Consider the following 19,527-nt stretch of genomic DNA (forward strand, 5'->3'; position numbering starts at 1 on the left):
CTTCCAGGCCCACGACCACTACCGTCTAGAAGGACAAGAACAGCAGATACCTGAGAACTCCACCACCTGGAAGTTCTGCTCCAAGCCACTCGCTACACTGACTTGGAAATATGTTGCCGTTCCTTCACTGCCGCTGAGGCAACATCCTGGAACTCCCTAACAGCCCATCTTGAGGACTGCAGCGGTTCAAGAAGGCAACCCACAACCACCTTCTGAAGGGCAACTAGGGATGGGAAATAAATGCTGGCCTATCCAGCGGTGCCCACATCCCATAAACTAATTTTTTAAAAAGTGGTCAGCCTGTGGAATTCACTACCACAGTAAATAGTTGAGGCCAAAACATTGTATGTTTTCAACAAACAGTTAGATCAGCCATGATCATAGTGAATGGCAGAGCAGGTCCGAAGGGCCAAAAGGCCGCCTCCTTCTATTTTCTATGTTTCAAACTATCAGTCCATTTTCAATGTGTGTGGTTTGCACGTTTTCCACATGTCTGCGTGGATTTTCTCCGGAGCTCTGGTTTCCTCCCACAGTCCAAGGATGTGTAGGTTAGGTGGATTGGCTGTGCTAAATTGCCCCTTAGTGTCCAAAGGTTCGGTGGGATTATGGGGATAGGGCAGGGAATTGGGCATAGGTAGGGTGCTCTTTTGGAGGGTAGGTGAAGACTGGATGGGCAGAATGGCTTCCTTCTGCACTGAAGGGATTCTATGATTTGTAACCAACTGACAATTCTTTAAACCCAAAATAAAGAACACACAGTAACAATTTTCAACAACCAAACGATTGTAAGCAATTAACTCTTAAGGGGGTTTTCCTCACCAAATGTGAGGCCTCGCTTACTTAACCAAACATACATCCCATATCTATGACAGGGCCACACTCCGGCGCCTGTTCAGGTACACAGACGGAGAATTCTGAATGTCCAATTCACCTAACAAGCACATCTTTTTGTGACTTGTGGGAGGAAACTCCGCGGAGCACCCGGAGGAAACTTATGCAGACTCCACACAGACAGTGAGTGACCCAACGGGAATCGAAGCTGGGACCCTGGCGCTGTGAAGCAACAGTGCTAACCACTGCTACCGTGCCACCCGAAATATACACATCAGTATCTTTCAACCTGCGAAGTGTATCCCTTGACCAGAAAAAACATGGTGAAGTTATTTAGAACCCCAACATTTCTTAGATACCATACGCACTGTAATGCTCAGTTACTGGTCCATCCCTGTCAGAACGCAAAATACAAATACGAAACAAAATACAATAACCAGGGATAAAGTCCAAACTTTGCAATCAACTGCAGCCTGTTCATGATGTCATTCAGTTGATGCATCTGGATTATTGCCTCCCACAGAGTTCACAAAAGCCATGACTGTAGCCGGGGTATCAAATGTTTTTGTAGAGTTACTGAATGCCACCCTCCGTATGGCTGGCCACAGTAGAGTGTACTGTGTTTAGATGCCATAAGTCGTCTTCTGACTTGGTCGAAACCCTTGCTCCTCAGTTGTACTGCCGCTGAAAAATCTTGATTGAAACAGACCTTCGATCCATCAAAGAATAAGGTCCCATTACACCTATCTACCTTCATCACTTTTTGACTATCCTCAAAATTGTGGAAATTCATAATTATGAGTGTGGCCATTGGGTATCCCTGGGCTTTGGAGCAAGAGAACAATGCGCCCTTTCCAGTTTAATGTGCCCACCTTTCATTTCTATGTTGAGAAAGCATGGTAGTCAGCTCTCAAAGAATTTAACTAGGAGCTTACCCTCAGCTCCAGTAAACCGATGATCCAAACATTTTTCCTCTGGCCTCTGTTCTCTCAATCTTCTAGATATTACAACATTGTGAGTAGCTGTTTTTCAACAGACTGTAAATGGGCCACTACCGAGGAAGTTGTGTTTTCCACAGTAAGAATTCTCTCCTCTGCTTTGTCAAGCCTTTTTAAAACACAATATTTTATTAAAGGTTTCATATTTAACAAACATCTAAACTACAGCACAACACTTATGAAAATTGTTGAAACATGGTACGATTGTCGTATTAACAACGCAAGATATCGGAGACAGTGAAAAACACACAATAAAGGCTACACCCCGCTAATAACCGATGATAATTAACTCTTTTGAAGTGTGCGATAAATGGTTGCCACCTCGGGTAGATTCTCTCTACTGATCCCCTGATGGTGTACTTAACCTCCGGGTATGAAAGGTCCATTAGATCACCCAACCAGGCTGAAACACAAGGCAGAGTGGATGCTCTCCATCCCAGCAGAACTCTCCTTTGGGCTATCCGTGAAGCAAAGGCAAGCACATCCGTATTCACCCCCAGCGAGTCCGACACCTCAGAAATGGCCACCAATGGGTAAGTTTCCACATCAATGTTCAGAACCGCTAAAGTGTTATAGAAGGAGACCCAAAAGCTCACCATCTTTGGACAAGACGAGAACATGTGCGTATGGGGGCGGGCCCACGGAAACACCACTCGCACCTGTCCTCCACTCCATCAAAGAACCCGCTCATCCTACTTTTTGTTAGATGAGCAATATGAACCACCTTGAGTTGGATGAGGCTGAGCCACGTGCAGGATGAGGTGGAATTTACCGTACAAAGGTTCTCATTCCAAACATTTCTCATCTATGATGGGCCTCAACTCCTCCCATTTCACCTTCACCCGATCAAGATAGATTCCAATGGGATGATCCACTCATAGATATTCGAGATCCTACCTCCAGTCCTTGCCACCGTAACATTTCCTCCAGCAGGGAAGGCTGTGGTGCCAAGGGGAACACAGGGAAAACACCGCAAACTAAATCGCACAATTTAAAATATTGGAATAATGGCAGCACGGTGGCGCAGTGGTTGGTCTGCTGTCTCATGGCGCCGAGGTCCCAGGTTCGATCCCGGCTCTGGGTCACTGTGCGTCTGGAGTTTGCACATTCTCCCCGTGTTTGCGTGGGATTCGTCCCCACAACCCAAAGATGTGCAGGGTAGGTGGATTGGCTAAATTGCCCCTTAATTGGAAAAAATGAATTGGGTACTCTAAATTTTTAAATTTTTTTTAAAGAAAATATTGGAATAGGTGTGTCCCTGCTAGTTGCAACTTGTTTGATGTTGGATGACATTGCTGGTTTCTTCCTTAGTTTTAGACTCCGAAAAAGTTGTAAATGTGCCAAATAGCACGTGCTTCAGCTTTTCTCATGTTTCATTTGTACAAATCCTTAGTTAGACCACGTTTGGAGTACTGAGTAGTTTTGAGCAGCACACCTTACATGGCCTGGGAGGAAGTGCAGTGTAAATTTACCAGCATTTACCTGGAATTGAATGTTAAATTACAAGGAAAGATTATTTAATAATTTTTTCCAATTAACGGGCAATTTAGCATGGGCAATCCACTTACCCTGCACATCTTTTGGGTTGTGCGGGTGAGACCCACGCAGACACAGGGAAAATTTGCAAACTCCGCACGTTTATTGACCCAGGGCCGAGATCGAACCCGGGTCCTTGGTGCCGTGCGGCAGCACTGCTAACTACTGTGCCACCATGCCGCCCTCCAAGGAAATATCAAAGAAACTAAGATTGCATTCCCTGGAATTTAGAAGGGGAAGGGGTGATTTGATGAAAGACCTTTCGTATTTTAAGGGAAAGAGTTGCAACCATTGTTGGTTGGGGAAGTGTGGGACTAAGGGGCATTGTTTTTTTTGAAAAATATGAGCCAGACTTTTCAGGATTGAATTTAGGAGAGACTTCGACATGCGCAAGCTGTTGGAAGTTTGGACCTTCTGCAAATGGCAATTGGTTCTTGACCTGGTAAGTTAAAATTGTGATTGATAGAATTTTGTTGGCCAAAGGTGTTAAGCAAAGGCAGGTACCTGAGTTAGGTCACAGATCAGCCATGATCTCATTGAATGGCAGAACAGGCTTGAGGAGATAGATGGTTTACTCCTCCTACTACATTCCTATGTCGCTTCTTCTTAAGTTCTCTGCCAGAAGGCTGGTCTAACCCACATTGTCGCTACCTCCATCATGGATAGAGCAATAAGGTAAATCCTGAATCCATCCCAGCTGTAATGGAGATTGAAAGCCATGCTGATGACATCAATTTATCCACATGGCTGTCCAGCCAACTGAGCCACTGGCCGTCCAAGGTGTCAGAGTTGCTGTGACAACATGCAGTTTATGCACGTTGTAGTCCTGGAGCTATGCATAGTCAAGGCTCAAATTTCTTCCCTTCATGTGGCCCACCAGGAATTTCTCCTGCTCACAACACCTGCCATTGGAGTATTTTGGCAAGATTTACAAGTTAATACTCTCCCTGTTTGGCTGACTTATTAACGTACCTTCCTTGGCCATCAAGTCCTGTAATGGAACTTTAACCCAGAGCTTCTGACTCCAAGGTAAGGTCTTGCCACTGTGCCCCAAAACTCCCCTTATGTACCTATCCTCTGTCTTAATTTTCAATTGTCTGCCATTGCTGCCATCATACATTATATTTTTCACCTCTGCTCTGTCCCTTATCTCTTAGTTACTTGTTTGGTACAATTTATTTGACAAAATGGTCACCTCTTTTTTTTTTCCTTAATTCTTTCAATTTTTCCATTTCTTTTAATTTCCATATTGATCTATTCCAGAGCACTTTTGGTTTCTTTATGTATGTATTTATCATGCAGACAATGTATCCTGTTTTTGGATATATATTTGATCTTGGCTGGCATTTGAGAATTGAGATTGGTATCGGTATCATTTGACGTTGTGTGCTAGTGTTTCGTTAAGTACTTGCAGTATTTATTTAAAGTAGTGGGGAGTGGCAATTTTGATGAGTAAGAAACGGGGGTTTGTGAGCACGAAGGAAGTGAGGGACCCGGGTGGGAGATATGTGATCGTGAGTGGGGTATTAAAAGGACGCCGGAGGTGTTGGTGAATGTATATGCATCGAATTGGGATGATGTAGGTTTTTTGAGGGGGTTGCTGGCAGCAATCCCAGACTCGGCTACACATCAGTTGATTATGGGAGGAGATTTTAACTGTCCTAGAGCAGAGGTGGATAGGTCGAGCCTCCGGTAAATGGGGTATGAATGGCAAAGGAGCTAGGTGGGTTTATGGAAAAGCTGGGTGTGGTGGACCCAGGGAGAAGGGAATATTCCTCTTTTTCGCATATTTACAGGGTGTATTCAGAATTGACTTTTTTGTTGTGAGCCGGGGGATTTTGGTTGGGTGGAGGGGGCAGAGTACGCGGGGCTAAAAATGTCGGATCATGTGCCCCATTGGCTGGAGATTCGGCTTGGATCGGGCCGGGAGCAGATGCCTAGGTGGAGACTCGAATTGGTGTTGTTGGCAGATAGAGAGTTTTGTGACAAAGTGTGGACTGTGATTAAAGATTATGTAGAATTGAACCAAAATGGGGAGGTGTCAGCAGCTACCTTTTGCGAAACGCTAAAAGTGGTGGTCCAAGGGGAGATTATCTCGTTCAAGGCTCTGGCGGATAGGGAAAGAGGGAGGAATATGAACGGCTAATGAACGAGAGAGTGGTGATAGATTGGGAGTACTCGAGGAATTGGCGAGGAGGAAAAAATTACAGCGGCAACTTGATATCGGCTGACAACCGGGAGAGTGGTAGGACAGCTGCGTAGGGCAAGAGAGGTGCAGTACGAATAAGGGGAGAAGGCGAGTCGGATGTTAGCGCATCAGCTACGGAGGCAGACCACATCCAGGGAAACGCCTCATTCATCTTCTCCGGCTCCGACACTACATCCCCTGCCCCAGTCCGTATCTTCAACATTTCCCTGAACGCAGCCTGCTTGAGTAGCTGATGCGCTAACATTCGACTCGCCTTCTCCCCATATTTGTACTGCACCCCTCTTGCCCTACACAGCTGTCCTACCGCCCTCCTCTTATAGAGCCTCTGGCAATGGCTTTTAGGGGGTCGGCAGAGTGGCAAGGAATTATGAGGGGACGAAGGGAGCATCGGGTATCGCCTTATGTTTTGGAGCTGCTGGAGAGCAGGGAGAGGATCATGGGCCTGTTGGGGAGATTTGGGGCGTCCTCGAGGTATAAGTTAAATGAAGGGAAAGGCAAAGTGTTCCGGTGAATGAGTTGGGTCAGCGAGTCAATTTAGGGGAGGATGCCATTTATGGATAGAAGGCAGGTTCAGATACCTGGGGATTCAGGTAGTTAGGCAATGGGCAATGCTTCACAAGTGGAATTTAACAAAGCTGGTGGAGGAGGCTAGGGAGGATCTCAAGAGTTAGCACACACTGCACCTAATTTTGGCGGGGAGGGTCCAAGTAGTGAAGATGAACATTTTGCCGAGGTTCCTGTTTATTTTCTAGCCACTTCCAATCTTTATACTGAAGGCCTTCTTTCGGAAACTGGACACAATTATTTCAGACTTTGTATGGGCGGGAAGGTGCCAAGGGTTAAGAGGACGCTGTTGCAGAGACGGAGGCAGCAGGGAGGGTTGCCGAACCTGCTTCATTAATATTGGGAGGCGAATGTGGAGAGGGTGAGGCGATGGTGGGGAAGTGGAGGGGGTAGAATGGATTAGGATAGAGGAGGATTCCTGTAAGGGGTCCAGCTTAAGGGCTATGGTGACGGCAGCGCTGTCAATGGTGCCAAGCAGATACTCAGGGAGCCCGGTGATGCAGTCCACGGTAAAGATCTGGAACCAGCTGAGGAAGCACTTTAGGATAGAGGGGATGTCAGCCTTAATGCCATTGTGTGAAAATCACGGGTTTGAGCAGGGGGGAGATGGATGGCAGTGTAGATAAGTGGGGCTGGTTAAGCTTTGGGATTTGTATCTGGAAGAAGGGTTTGCCAGTATTGATGAATTGAAGGAGAGGGTAGAACTCCTGAGAGGAAGTGAGTTCAGGTATCTGTAGGTAAGGTACTTCGCGCGGAAGATTTGGAAGGAGTTCCCCAGGTTGCCAAGGGACAACCTGCTGGAGTGACTGTTGCTTCTGAATGTGGAAGGGGAGGGCAAGATCCGAGACATATGCAGGTGGCTGGGAGAACAGGGAGATTAAGGAGAAATGGGAGGGGGAGCTGGGAGGGGAAGTAAACTGGGAAGTATGGAGTGAGGTATTATGAAGGGTAAATGTGACCTCGTGCGCAAGGATGAGCCTGATATAGTTCAAGGTCGTACACAGGTTACATATGACTTGGGCAAGAATGAGTAGGTTCTTTCAGGGGATGGCAGATGAGTGTGGGTGGGGACGAGCAAATTCCACACACATGTTCTGGAGCTACGAAAAAGAGAATATGGGCGGGAGTGTTTGCGGCGCTAGCAAGGATAGTGGGGGAGGAGGTTAGGCTGGACCCTTTGGTGATGATATTTGAGATATTGGAGAAGCCGGAGCTGATGGAGGGGAGAAGTGCTGATGTTGTGACCTTCGCCTCTCTGATTGCCAGGCGACTAATTTGATTGGAGTGACAGTCCGCAACGCCACCAGGGGTAGTGGCCTGGCTGGGGGACTTGTATGACCTTCTTTGACTGCAAAAGATCAAATATGAGTTGAGGGTTTCGAGGCGAGTTGGGGGATGTTCGTGACCGTGTTTGAGGAGTTGTTCGTCGGAGGGGGAGGGTGGAAAAGGGGAAAAATTTGTACAAAATGCATAGTTTGGTGACTTGTTTCCCGAATTGTTTGTAACTTTTTATTTATGTTTGTAATAAAATATATTTTTAAAACAAATACTTGCAGTATTTCCCAGGTCTCACCATGGTTAACCTTTTTTCCACAATCCATTAATTATAACTTTTTGTATTCCTTGAATGGAAGTACATGACAATCCCTTCCTGCTTGAAGATATATGTGCTAGATTAGGCCTGAAATGATGCCTTATGGACTTCTAACTGACATAACATCTTCCCTTAATTGCAGTGGCCCTCCGATCTGAAGCCCCACTTTATTTCTGGAGCACACAACTTTATGCAGTGTCATTTTTCTAACTTGAAATATGAACCAAATCATTTTAACCTTTTATTTATAGTCAAAAGCTTACACATAAAGTCCCTTCCTTGAGACTGATTGCTAATACCAGAGGGAATTGCATTGCTTAAGCTGAGGCCTGAGTTGTTTTCATTTTATAGAAACTGAGTTCCAGCTGAAAATTTGTATGGCAAGGTATAATAATTTCAAATGAGCAGTAATTGGATATTTTCCTCCTTCTATTTTGGTAGTCTCAAGCAAAACCCTTTTTAAAAATTCACTAAATATAGCTAGCTAATCATTTTCAGAATCTTTCTTTGTCTCAGCCTGGCTTGGCTATCTTCACTTTGTAGATATCCCTCCCTTGAATGACTTGTTCCTTGTAAATTACATTCATGTCCACTGTTCTGGATGGGCCGCCTTTATGATTGTTGATTTAGTAATTCCTGTTGCTACCTGTGCTTTCTGGATGTAACATTTTAATTCTAATAATTGCAGCATTTCCATCTGTAAGCTTTTTAACTGTTGTCCCTCATTGTTCCAATTTGGCACTCTGGCAGCATGTTCCTTGCTATGCCGTATTCTTCATGCTGCCTTGATCACGTGTCTGTAGCCTGTCTTTTTTTCTTCTTATGTCCTCCTCAATCTAGTTTGAATAGTACTCCTTTCCCACTTCTGTTGCTCTTGCAGCTCTTGGTCTCTGTTAGAAATCACTCTTGTACCAATTCATTTGCTTATGAAAACAGTCTGTTATTGATGAATTCTCTTTTTGTCCTTTTATCAAGAGTATCACTTTTTAATGGTCGATACTTGTCTCCCCATCTTGGACTTTTTTCCACTCTTTTTCTCTCTCTCTTCCCCCCCCCCCCCCCCCCCCCCCCCCCCTCCCCATGCATTTTCCACAAATAATCCATTGTCAGCACAGAGAACTGTGCAATTATTGGATTTTGTTACTTCCCTTATTTTCCCGCTCCATTTTAGTTGTTGTAAATGTTCTGTCCCCTACTTTCAATTTGTCTGATATCATATCCTCTTTGGCTAGTGTGACCACAAAGAGAAAACAAAGTTGATTGGAGAACAGCAACTACTGAGAAATGAAAGGATTTAACCTAAATAATTTGAAGGAAAATGTTAACTCCTAAAACAGTGAAGTAACAATGCTGATGTCCCATTTAATGGTTAAATTACTATGTTTAGTCTGGGGACACTGCAGTGATGAATATAACGGACCAAGTTCATCCATTGTACCGCAACTATAAATAATCACAACAGGAGGAAAATAAAGAGGAAGTGTCCAATGAAGCTAAAGTCACCCAACAGAAAGATAGGGAAATATCTCAATTTTCACTTGGCAACAGAAAAGTAAGGATGTTGAACAGGGAATATGAGAATAAAAATGACTGTAGTCTCTGAGACTATGCAAAGGTGCCAGGATAATGGAGCAGATGACGTGCAAGTCACTGTTCCAATATATTTGTTCTCTCACAATTCTGACCTGCGTTACAACTTGCTTTTATATTGTGCCTTTAAGGGAGAGAAACTTTCCAACATGTCTCATAAAGACTTGAGACAAAAAGAGTAGCAAGACAAAGGAGGAGTTTTGCTGGGGGTGCAGGGTGGGAAATGCAAAAACTTGACCAAATAGGTGCGTTGTACAGAGGGTCTGAAAAGGGAGGTAGAAAGACTGAATACTTGACATGGCTGAAGACACAGACAGTTGCTGCTGAAGGAGACCCAAAGTCCGATCCTTGGAGAAATTCTAGAAGTAATTGCATGGGAGGATGGCAAGCCGCTTTGGGAATTATTTGGCTGTAATTGGATAGGTTGGAATGTAATCAGGAGGGGCAAACTTTACTCCGAGAGTAGTAAGGACGTGGAATGCCCTGCCTGCAACAGTAGTGGACTCGCCAACACTAAGGGCATTCAAATGGTCATTGGATAGACATATGGACGATAAGGGAATAGTGTAGATGGGCTGTAGAGTGGATTCACAGGTCGGCGCAACATCGAGGGCCGAAGGGCCTCTACTGCGCTGTTATGTTCTATGTTCTAATCCCATCAAGATAAGAGAGATGTGGTTTGCAGACTGCAGAAAAGTTGATGTGGATGAGAAGGGGTAATGCATCAGATGGGTGTAATTTGCCAATTTAGTTAAGACCACTGTTTGATTTGTTCAAATTTGCTGAAAACATCAGGAACAGTTGTCATTTCCCTTCTGGGACTTGACAGCATAGAATAGAATCACTACAGTGCAGAAGGAGGCCATTCGGCCCATTGAGTCTGCACCAACTCTCTGAAAGAGCATCCTACTTACCTATCCTCATAACCCAGTAATCCCACATTACCTTTTGGACACTAAGGGGCAATTTATCAAGGCCAATACATCTAATCTGCACATCTTTGGACTTTGGCAGGAAACCGGAGGAAGCTCACGCAGACTCAGGGAGAATGTGCAAACTCCACACAGACAGTGACCCAAGGATGGCATTGAACCTGGGTCCCTGGTGCTGTGAGGCAGCAGTGCTAACCACTGTATTACTGTGTCGCCCCAACCAGCATCTGGTTTAAATATTTACTTGTAACTCGGAACTTAACTGTTTTTCCTGTTATGATTTTAATAGGGACCAATTACTTTTTTTAAATGTGGAGGAAATTCTAAATCCCAATTACTTGCTAACAGAATAAAGAATCAAGATTCCATAGCTTTAAACAGAATTTTTTAAAATACGCAACAGTCAACAAAGCAAACATTAAATATTACTTATCCTGTACCATAACATCCAGAATTAACAGGAGTTAAATGTGAATTAACAGGCAAAATGTGTTGAATATGAATTATACATTGCACATTAAATGGCGGATACACAACAAAGACGTATGAATTGGCTCAGCAGTTCCCTGATTTCTGTAATCACAGTAAGTCACAGAGTCCTTCAAACCCTGACTTCCTCACAAGGGCTTTCAGCCCTAGTAAAGACCCTTAGCTGACAGCAACACACAACCAATTTGAGTTCCACAGGCATGGTCTTCATAATTGGCAAACGTCTGCAAAACCTGTTCAACTCACTCTGGGTGATGTAGATCCACTAATGTTATCTTCAAGTAACAAGCAGCTGCAGCAACTTGCTCTCTTTGCCTATTCTCCGCTCCTACATCGAGCACGGTGGTTAGCACTGTTGCTTCACAGCGCCATAGACCCCGGTTCAATTCTCGGCTTGAGTCATTGCCTGTGTGGAGTTTTGCACGTTCTCCCGATGTCTGCGTGTCTGGTTTGCTCCCACAAAAGACGTGCTTGTTAGGTGAATTGGACATTCAGAATTTTCCCTCAGTGTACCTGAAACAGGCGCCTTAGTGTGGCAACTAGGGGATTTTCACAGTAACTTCATTGCAGTGTTAATGTAAGCCTTCTTGTGACACGAATAAAGATTATTGTTAGCCGCCTCTTCAGTCGTCTTCAACTGTTCGGCTCCAGTAGACTCAAAAACAACTAATTTCAGCTTGAATTTATTTTTGGCCTTGAGTTTCAGTTTCAATTTCCCAACATCAGCCTGCTACTTAAAGACTGGGAAATTTAGTTTCATTTCTGTGTTTATCTTTTCTGCTTCCCTTTAGCTTCATTTTTTAATTCCACTTCTGTCGAGGTAGGGTCTGCCTGAAATCATATCAATTAAATTTTAACATGTAGACTCTCCCTCACATGAGATACTGTAACATTTTTAATTTACATTTCATTAAGTCTACTTCCATTCTGGTGTTGTGCTGTCTATAAATTATCTGTTGCTTGATTGAGATAACTCTTGCCTTTCTCGCATTTAGAAAAAAAAGTTACATTCATGTAGACTGGTCAGAGTATCAGAATGCCCAAACAAAGACCAAGGTCCATCAGGTGGGCCTTCAGCAATCTTGGTAGTCCTAACCTTTAATTTATGCACTTTGTCATAATTCAAGCCTTCCATCGTCTGTCATTCTGATTGCTTTATTCTGTATCCTTTTAATACCTACAATATCCCTTTTTGTATTGTGGGAACCAGATTATGCACCGTATAGTAAATGTGGCTGAGTATCTTACTTTTGTAGTAAAGTGATTATAAAAAAAAAAAAACATTTAGAGTACCCAATTCATTTTTTCCAATTAAGGGGCAATTTAACGTGGCCAATCCACCTACCCTGCACATCTTTTGGGTTGTGGGGGCGAAACCCACGCAGACACTTAGAGAATGTGCAAACTCCACACGGACAGTGACCCTGAGCCGGGATTGAACCTGGGACATGGGCGCCGTGAGGCTGCAGGGCTAACCCACTGCGCCACCGTGCTGCCCGCAGTAAAGTGATCTTAATACATCTTGGCAAATGAAATGTTAACATTGATTATAACATTATTAGTATTGAGATGCTTATCAATCACTAACTTAGAATAGTGACACTGGTAAGTGAAGGGAATAAGACTGCCTGTTAAAGAAGGTTTGTACAATCCTGCAGAATTTGCAAAATTCAGTTATTTGATTCTCTGTTCTAGAATGTGAATTAGATTGAATTAAGTGGTGGCTGGGCAGAGCAGTTTGTTGGATTGGATTGGATTTGTTTATTGTCACGTGTACCGAGGTACAGTGAAAAGTATTTTTCTGCGAGCAGCTCAACAGATCATTAAGTACATGGGAAGAAAAGGGAAGAAAAGAAAATACATAATAGGGCAACACAACATATACAATGTAACTACATAAGCACTGGCATTGGATGAAGCATACAGGGTGTAGTGTTAATGAGGTCAGTCCATGAGAGGGTCATTTAGGAGTCTGGTAACAGTGGGGAAGAAGCTGTATTTTAGTCTGTTCCAACTGTTGAGAATGTTTGTTAGGTTTGTTAAGCACAAGCACTGTTCTGGACTTTTAACTTAACAGTAACGTAATCCCTGCCAGAGTTTATTGTTGTCAAGTCACAGCTGCAGAACAAAACCTCAAGTATTAAGTTTGTAATTTGAAAAGTGAGTGTAGAGTAAATTACATCGGAGGCTAAATTGGTTCACTTTGGTAGTGCAAAACGAGCTACTAGCAAATCAGCCAGTTTTTTTTTTTTTTTTTGTCACCTATTTTCTTTTCACTAATGTTCACAGAACAGTAGTTCAGATCTCTTTGGAGACTTGTTTCCTAATCTGTCCGATTTGGTTTGAAATGAAAACTTATATTCCAGGTTAGTGAGAAATAGAAATTGGCGCAGTGCAGAGCAGGCTGACTTATTGCTATAGGCCATTTTGCGCTGATGAGTAGTCTGGTTTTCGCTCCTAAATAAGTAGTTATGCAGCCAGAGCACTCTAATGCATGCTTGCATGCCAGTTAGTCATTTAAATTGAGCATCGTAGTATAGCACTGTGAAATCATGCCACTAATACCCACTAGATGGGGTTAGTGTGCTAATTTGATTTTAAATAGTACATTTTTAAGACAAAACAGATTTGTGAATCTTGGGTTGGTTTGAATTTGTAACACTTTCTGATTCCTATTACGCAGTGGTGATCTCATCACACAAGTGATCCAAGTTGGCATTCCCTACCCCAAAATCTAATGTTTTTCTCAAACCGCAACAAAAAATAGCTCGGATTGTTTCCTGGAACATGAGGATGAGTTCCCCCTAGTTTTTTAAAATCAGTTTTAAGGAACAACTGGAAACTTGTGAGCATGAAAAAAATCCTTTTCTTAAAAGAAGTTCCTTCCCGAAAACATCCTTGCTTATTTTTCGATCTCTCTACCTCTCTCGCCCAACTGCCTAATCTCAACTGGCCAGAATTTCCAGTCAGCTAAAAATGTAATAACAGACAGCAAGAGTATGGTCCTTCAGAGAGTGACAGTGAGGAGGTAATAGTAGATAATGATTTGGCAGATGAAATGAACACCTTTTGCTACTGTCTTCACTATAGAGGATACAAAAAACATCCAATAATAGCTGTAAATCAGGATATGGAAGGGAGAGAGCTTGGTGACATTGTAATCACTGGGAAAGCAGTACTGAGCAATCTGATGGAGCAGCGGTCTGACAAGTCTCCAGGTGCTGATCTCATCCTAGTGTTTTAAAAGAGGTGGCTAATGGGTAGTAGATGTGCTGGTGTTAATTTTCCAACATTTCCCATGTTCTGGAAAGGGTCCATCAGTTTGGAAAGTAACAAATATATCTCCTCTGTACAAGAAGGGGGAGAGAAGCAAAAACCAGGAAACTATAGGCCAGTTAGCTTGACACCTGTTGTGGGAAAGGTGTTTGAATTGATCATTAAGGAGGTTAACTGGGCAATTGATGAAACTTGACATAATCGAGAAGAGTCAGCATGGTTTGTGAGAGGGAAATCATGTTAATCAAGTTATTGAGATTCTTTGAAGTGGTAACATACACTGGATAAAGGGAAGCCTCTAGGTGTGCTGTACTTAGATTTCCAGAAGGCATTTGATAAGGTGCCACATCAAAGGTTGTTGCGGAAACTAAAAGCTCATTGTGTAACATATTAGCATGTATAGAAGATTGTCTGGTTGGCAGAAAGCAGAGTATATATAAATGGGTCTTTTTCTGATTTCATTTGATTTACTGATTTGATTTGTCACATGTACCGAAGTACAGTGAAAATTAGTTTTCTGCGGCCGAGGGAAGTACGTACATAGTAGACGAAAAGAATAATCAACAGAGTACATTGACAAATAGTACATCGACAAACTGATTGGTTATAGTGCGGAACGAGGGGCCAAACAAAGCAGATACATGAGCAAGAGCAGCATAGGGTGTCATGAATAATGTTCTTACAGGGAACACATCAGTCCGAGGGGGACTGAGGAGCCTTGTAGCTGTGGGGAAGAAGCTGTTCCTATGTCTGGATGTGCGGGTCTTCAGATTTACTGTACCTTCTGCCTGATGGAAAGGTCTGGAAGAAGGCAATGCCTGGGTGGGAGGGGTCTCTGATAATGCTGTCTGCCTTCCTGAGGCAGCAGGAGGTGTATACAGAATCAATGTGAGGGTTGCAAGCTTGTGTGATGCATTGGGCTGAGTTCACCGCGCTCTGCAGTTTCTTGCGATCTTGGACCGAGCTGTGATGCAGCCAGAAAGGATGTTCTCTATCGCACATCTGTAGAAGTGACAGGATGTGATAAGTGGAGTTCCGCAGGGACCTGTTCTGGGGCCTCAACCTTTTTACAATTTATTTCAAGTACTTAGATGAGGGGACTGAAAGCAATGCAGCTAAATTTGCAAATGACACAAAGATAGGTAGGAAGTATGTTGTGAAGAGGACGTAAGGAGGTTTCAGATGTTATAGATAGGTTGAGTGAGTGGGCAAAAATCTGGCAGATGAAGTATAATGTGGGAAAATGTACAAGTGTTTACTTTGGCAGGAAGAATAAAATAGCACCGTATTACTTAAGCAGAGAATAGCTGCAGAATTCCGATGTGCAGGGGATCTGGTGCATGAGCTGTAAAAAGTTAGTATGCACGTACATCAAGTAATTAAGAAGGATAATGGAATACTATTCTTTATTACAAAAAGAATCGAACATTAAAGTAAAGATTTTGAAACTTGAAGAGCATGTTACTTTTTTACATTTGTCCCCCTCATAAATAGAGCTGGAAATGCAACTGTAAACCTTTATTCTTTTACTAGTGTCACAAGTAGGCTTACATTAACACTGCAGTGAGGTTACTGTGAAAAGCCCCTAGTTGCTACACTCCGGCGCCTGTTTGGGTACACTGAGGGAGAATTCAGAATGTCTAATTCACCTAACAAGCACATCTGGACAGTGGGAGGACAGAGCGCCCGGAGGAAACCAGACGTGGGGGAGAACGTGCCAACTCCGAACAGACAGTGACCCAAGCCGGGAATCGAACTCGGATCCCTGGCAAAGCAACAGTGTTAACCACTCTGCTACCTACCGTGCAACTCCCAAGACAAGTGAAAATACTGGGTTTTTAAAAAATGTCACAACAGAGCAGCATTGTTGCAGACTTCTCACAATTGCACTGTACTGTAGGAACACAAAGAAGGTTATGACTTGCGTTATGTATATACCAGTTTTGTTCAACAATCAACAAATTATTTGGTCTTGATTGAACAAGTGGTGAAGATGTAATATTTTTAAAAGTGTTGAATTTTAAAAATGGTGCTAAATTAGTGCATCATGTTCTCTAAATATGATGAAGCTTTTTGCACCGGTATTGTTCTTTTATATTTTTTTTAAATGGGAAAACTTCAGTGCTGCATTTAGCTTTATCTGCCTAACTGCATCAGTGTATAGTTTCAATCTCCTGTTTCCTTTCTTATGGTAAGAAGTCTTACACCAGGTTAAAGTCCAACAGCTTTGTTACAAATCACTAGATTTTGGAGCACTGCTCCTTCCTCGGGTGAATGAAGCGGTAGGTTCCAGAATATATGGACAAAGTCAAAGATGCAATACGATACTTTGAATGCAAGTCTTTACACGTAATTAAGTCTACAGGTACAGACGGAGCAACTAGAGAGAGGGATAATCCCAGTTTAAAGAGGTGTGAATTGTCTCAAGCCAGGACAGTTTGTAGGATTTTGCAAACCCAGGCCAGATGGTGGGGGGTGAATGTAATGCGTCATGAATCCAAGGTCCCGGTTGAGGCCGTACTCGTGTGGGGAACTTGGCTATAAGTTTCTGCTCGGCGATTCTGCGTTGTCGCGCGTCCTGAAGGTGCCTTGGAGAACACATTCTAAGTATCGTCTTGAATCTTTGACTTTGCCTATATATATGTTTCTGGAACCTACCTCTTCATTCACCTGAGGAAGGAGCAGTGCTCCGAAAGCTAGTGATTTGCAACAAATCTGTTGGACTTTGGTGTTGTAAGACTTCTTACTGTGCTCACCCCAGTCCAACGCCGGCATCTCCACATCCTTTCTTATGGCAGCTGAATGTGATAGTTGATAAATTTGAGAAATATGGGCTATTGTTTGATATTCAGTGCAGTAAGCAATGTGTGCTGACTATTATTCCTTTCACTAGTTCTTTCTTTAAGCCTGGGTTCCTTGAATGTGCTTTAGTTGTACAACCGCACTATACCAAATCACAGGTAGTTTTTGAATCAATATATAGTCTACAATAATTAAAATGTTTTGCATGGATCTCTTGTTTTAAACCATTGTTTCTTTTTACTCCTCTCTCCCAGGTTTATTCTAGAGCAAATGAACAAGAGCCGTGTGGATGGTGGCTTGCCAAGGTTCGGATGATGAAAGGAGATGTAAGTTAAGAATATTTTGAGATCGCGTAAAATAATTGGGTTGTAAAATGTTTCAAACAGGCTTCAAATTATATTGGGGTTACATTTTTATAAGTCTGATTATAGAGTCGAAACATAACAAGTTTAAGAAAATTTTGGTTGAGCCAAGTGTACCGCATGTAGTTATGAACATGTCATTAGAGAACATGAAAACCTTCAAGATTGTCCAGTTAGAATCACCAGGATAAAACCAGGGATGGGAAATTAAAGTTATAAACAGAGACTGGGGATACAAGGATGATTTCTACTGGAGGAGAGAAAGCAAAGAAACTAAAGATTTGTTAAATTAGGCATGTTTTAGATAGTGTGAATTGGGGAAGACTCTTTTTGTTTGGGGAGTTGGTGATGGACCATCAATTTAAAATGGTGACTGACAGTGAAGAGAAGTTGATACAGAGGGTTGTTGGAATGTTTTGCCCACGAAGGATGGTTGAACCCAAGATTACATCTTCTAATGGAAATTAAATATTTGAGGATGCAATGTGTTGCACAGGTTGACCCCTAAATTTTTATGCTTTTAACAAATGTGATGTTCTTAAAATTTAGACATCAAATGCTTATTATTTAACCACCTGCCGGTGCACATTTATATGCACCAAACATTACTGGAGAGAGTAATTTTTAGGTAGACTGAATAAAGTGTTTTATATACAAATATGCATAGTGTATCAAAGTTTGACATTCTTTTGTTCTGTGCAGTTTTATGTAATTGAATATGCTGCCTGTGATGCAACATACAACGAAATTGTTACTTTTGAGCGATTACGGCCGATGAACTCAAACAAGGCAGTTACAAAGAATACTTTCTTCAAATGCACAATTGATGTTCCTGATGATTTAAAAGAAGCGTAAGTAGAGCTCCATTTAACTGTTTGAAATATATCGATTTTTCTTTATGGGATGTGGCCGTCGCTGGCGAGGCCAGCATTTATTGCCCATCCCTGAGGGCATCGAGATAAGGATGATAAGGTTTCCTTCTGTAAAGGACATTACCGAAACAGATGGGGTTATTACGACAATTGACAACGGTTTCATGGTCATCATTAGCCTTTTAATTCCAGATTTTTTTTATTGAATTCAAATTCCACTATCACCGTGGTGGGATTCGAACCCAAGTGCCCAGAGAATTACCCTGGGTCTCTGGGTTACTAGTCCAGCAACAATACCACTGCGTCACTGCCTCCCCCTCTTCTATTCACAATGTTGTTCGTGGTAGGCAACCCAATTATTTAGCATTTTCATTGCTATTTTGCAGAATATGGGTAAGAAACACTTTTTCGTTAATCAAATTAACTACTTGTCAACCAACTACATGATATGCATGATATTCTTGCATTTGCTCCTGCAGATGATTTATAAATCAATCCTTGTACACTTGGAGCATTACATCTTAAATGAAGTAATAGAAAAAGTTGATAAATGGGAGTGCGGGTACTGTTGTGTTTTTGGATTTTCAAAAGGTGATTGATAAAATGTCAAATAATGGGTTTGATAGCAAAAATGAAGCCTCTGAGAATAAAGGTATAATGGCAACTTTGGTACAAAATTGGCTAAGAATGAAGTTTAATGCAGAAGTGATGCATTTTTGCAAGGAAGAATGAGGAATGCTCATTTAAAAAAAAAAACGAAATGGTACCATTAGCAGGTGCCTTAACTGAGAAACCTGGGAGTTCACATACCTTGGATGTTTTATAAATAGAGGATAGTGTATAAGAGAAAGTTACACAAAACCGTATAAAAAATCACTGCTGAAGCCTCAGCTAGAACATTATTTCCACGTTTTTGGAAAGATGTTGAGGCCTTTTAAAAAGATGCAGAGGTTCTTTATGAAGTAATATATCGGTTGAGAAATTTTATGTGGAGGTTCAAAAAAAAATTACGATTGTTCTGCATAGAGCAGAGATGGTTGAGAGGAGATACAGTAGAAGCATTCAAAATGTTGAAGTATGTTGATGGAATAGATGAAGAAATGTTTCCATGGGTATTATATAATGCAAGCATCCTGTTCTTTTTTTTGGCAGTTATTATTTTTTATCTTTGGATTATTAATGGACATGTATCTTTAAGTCAAGCAGCAGAATTCAGAAGTTACCGGAGAGAATGCTAGTTCCTGCTGGTTTGAACAGAAGGCTTCAGACTTGTTGGCACGAGAGAGAGTTTCTTGATTAATAGGCGGATCGGGGGTTAAGTGGACAAGGCAGGCGAATGGGGATGAGAAACATATCAACCATGATTGAATGGTGGAGCAGACTCGATGGGATATCGGCCTAATTCTGCTCTTATGGTCTTAGGGACACTGATTGGTTGGTGGCAACTAAATGGGCCCAAAAGGCTGTACCCT

At 42.4% G+C, this 19,527-nt stretch overlaps 1 protein-coding gene across 2 annotated transcripts in view; it reads left to right on the forward strand.

The window, feature by feature from the left end:
* The window catches only part of fxr1 (FMR1 autosomal homolog 1), a 137,964-nt gene that overhangs the window by 34,727 nt on the left and 83,710 nt on the right, over window positions 1–19,527 (forward strand). For both annotated transcript variants that reach the window (XM_072474204.1, XM_072474205.1), the window contains exons 4-5: window positions 17,076–17,147; window positions 17,886–18,034. In XM_072474204.1, the coding sequence (XP_072330305.1) occupies window positions 17,076–17,147; window positions 17,886–18,034 (221 nt within the window). The remainder of the gene's footprint in view (window positions 1–17,075; window positions 17,148–17,885; window positions 18,035–19,527) is intronic.

Source organism: Scyliorhinus torazame, chromosome 14 (genome assembly GCF_047496885.1).
Source record: "Scyliorhinus torazame isolate Kashiwa2021f chromosome 14, sScyTor2.1, whole genome shotgun sequence".
NCBI lineage: Eukaryota > Metazoa > Chordata > Chondrichthyes > Carcharhiniformes > Scyliorhinidae > Scyliorhinus > Scyliorhinus torazame.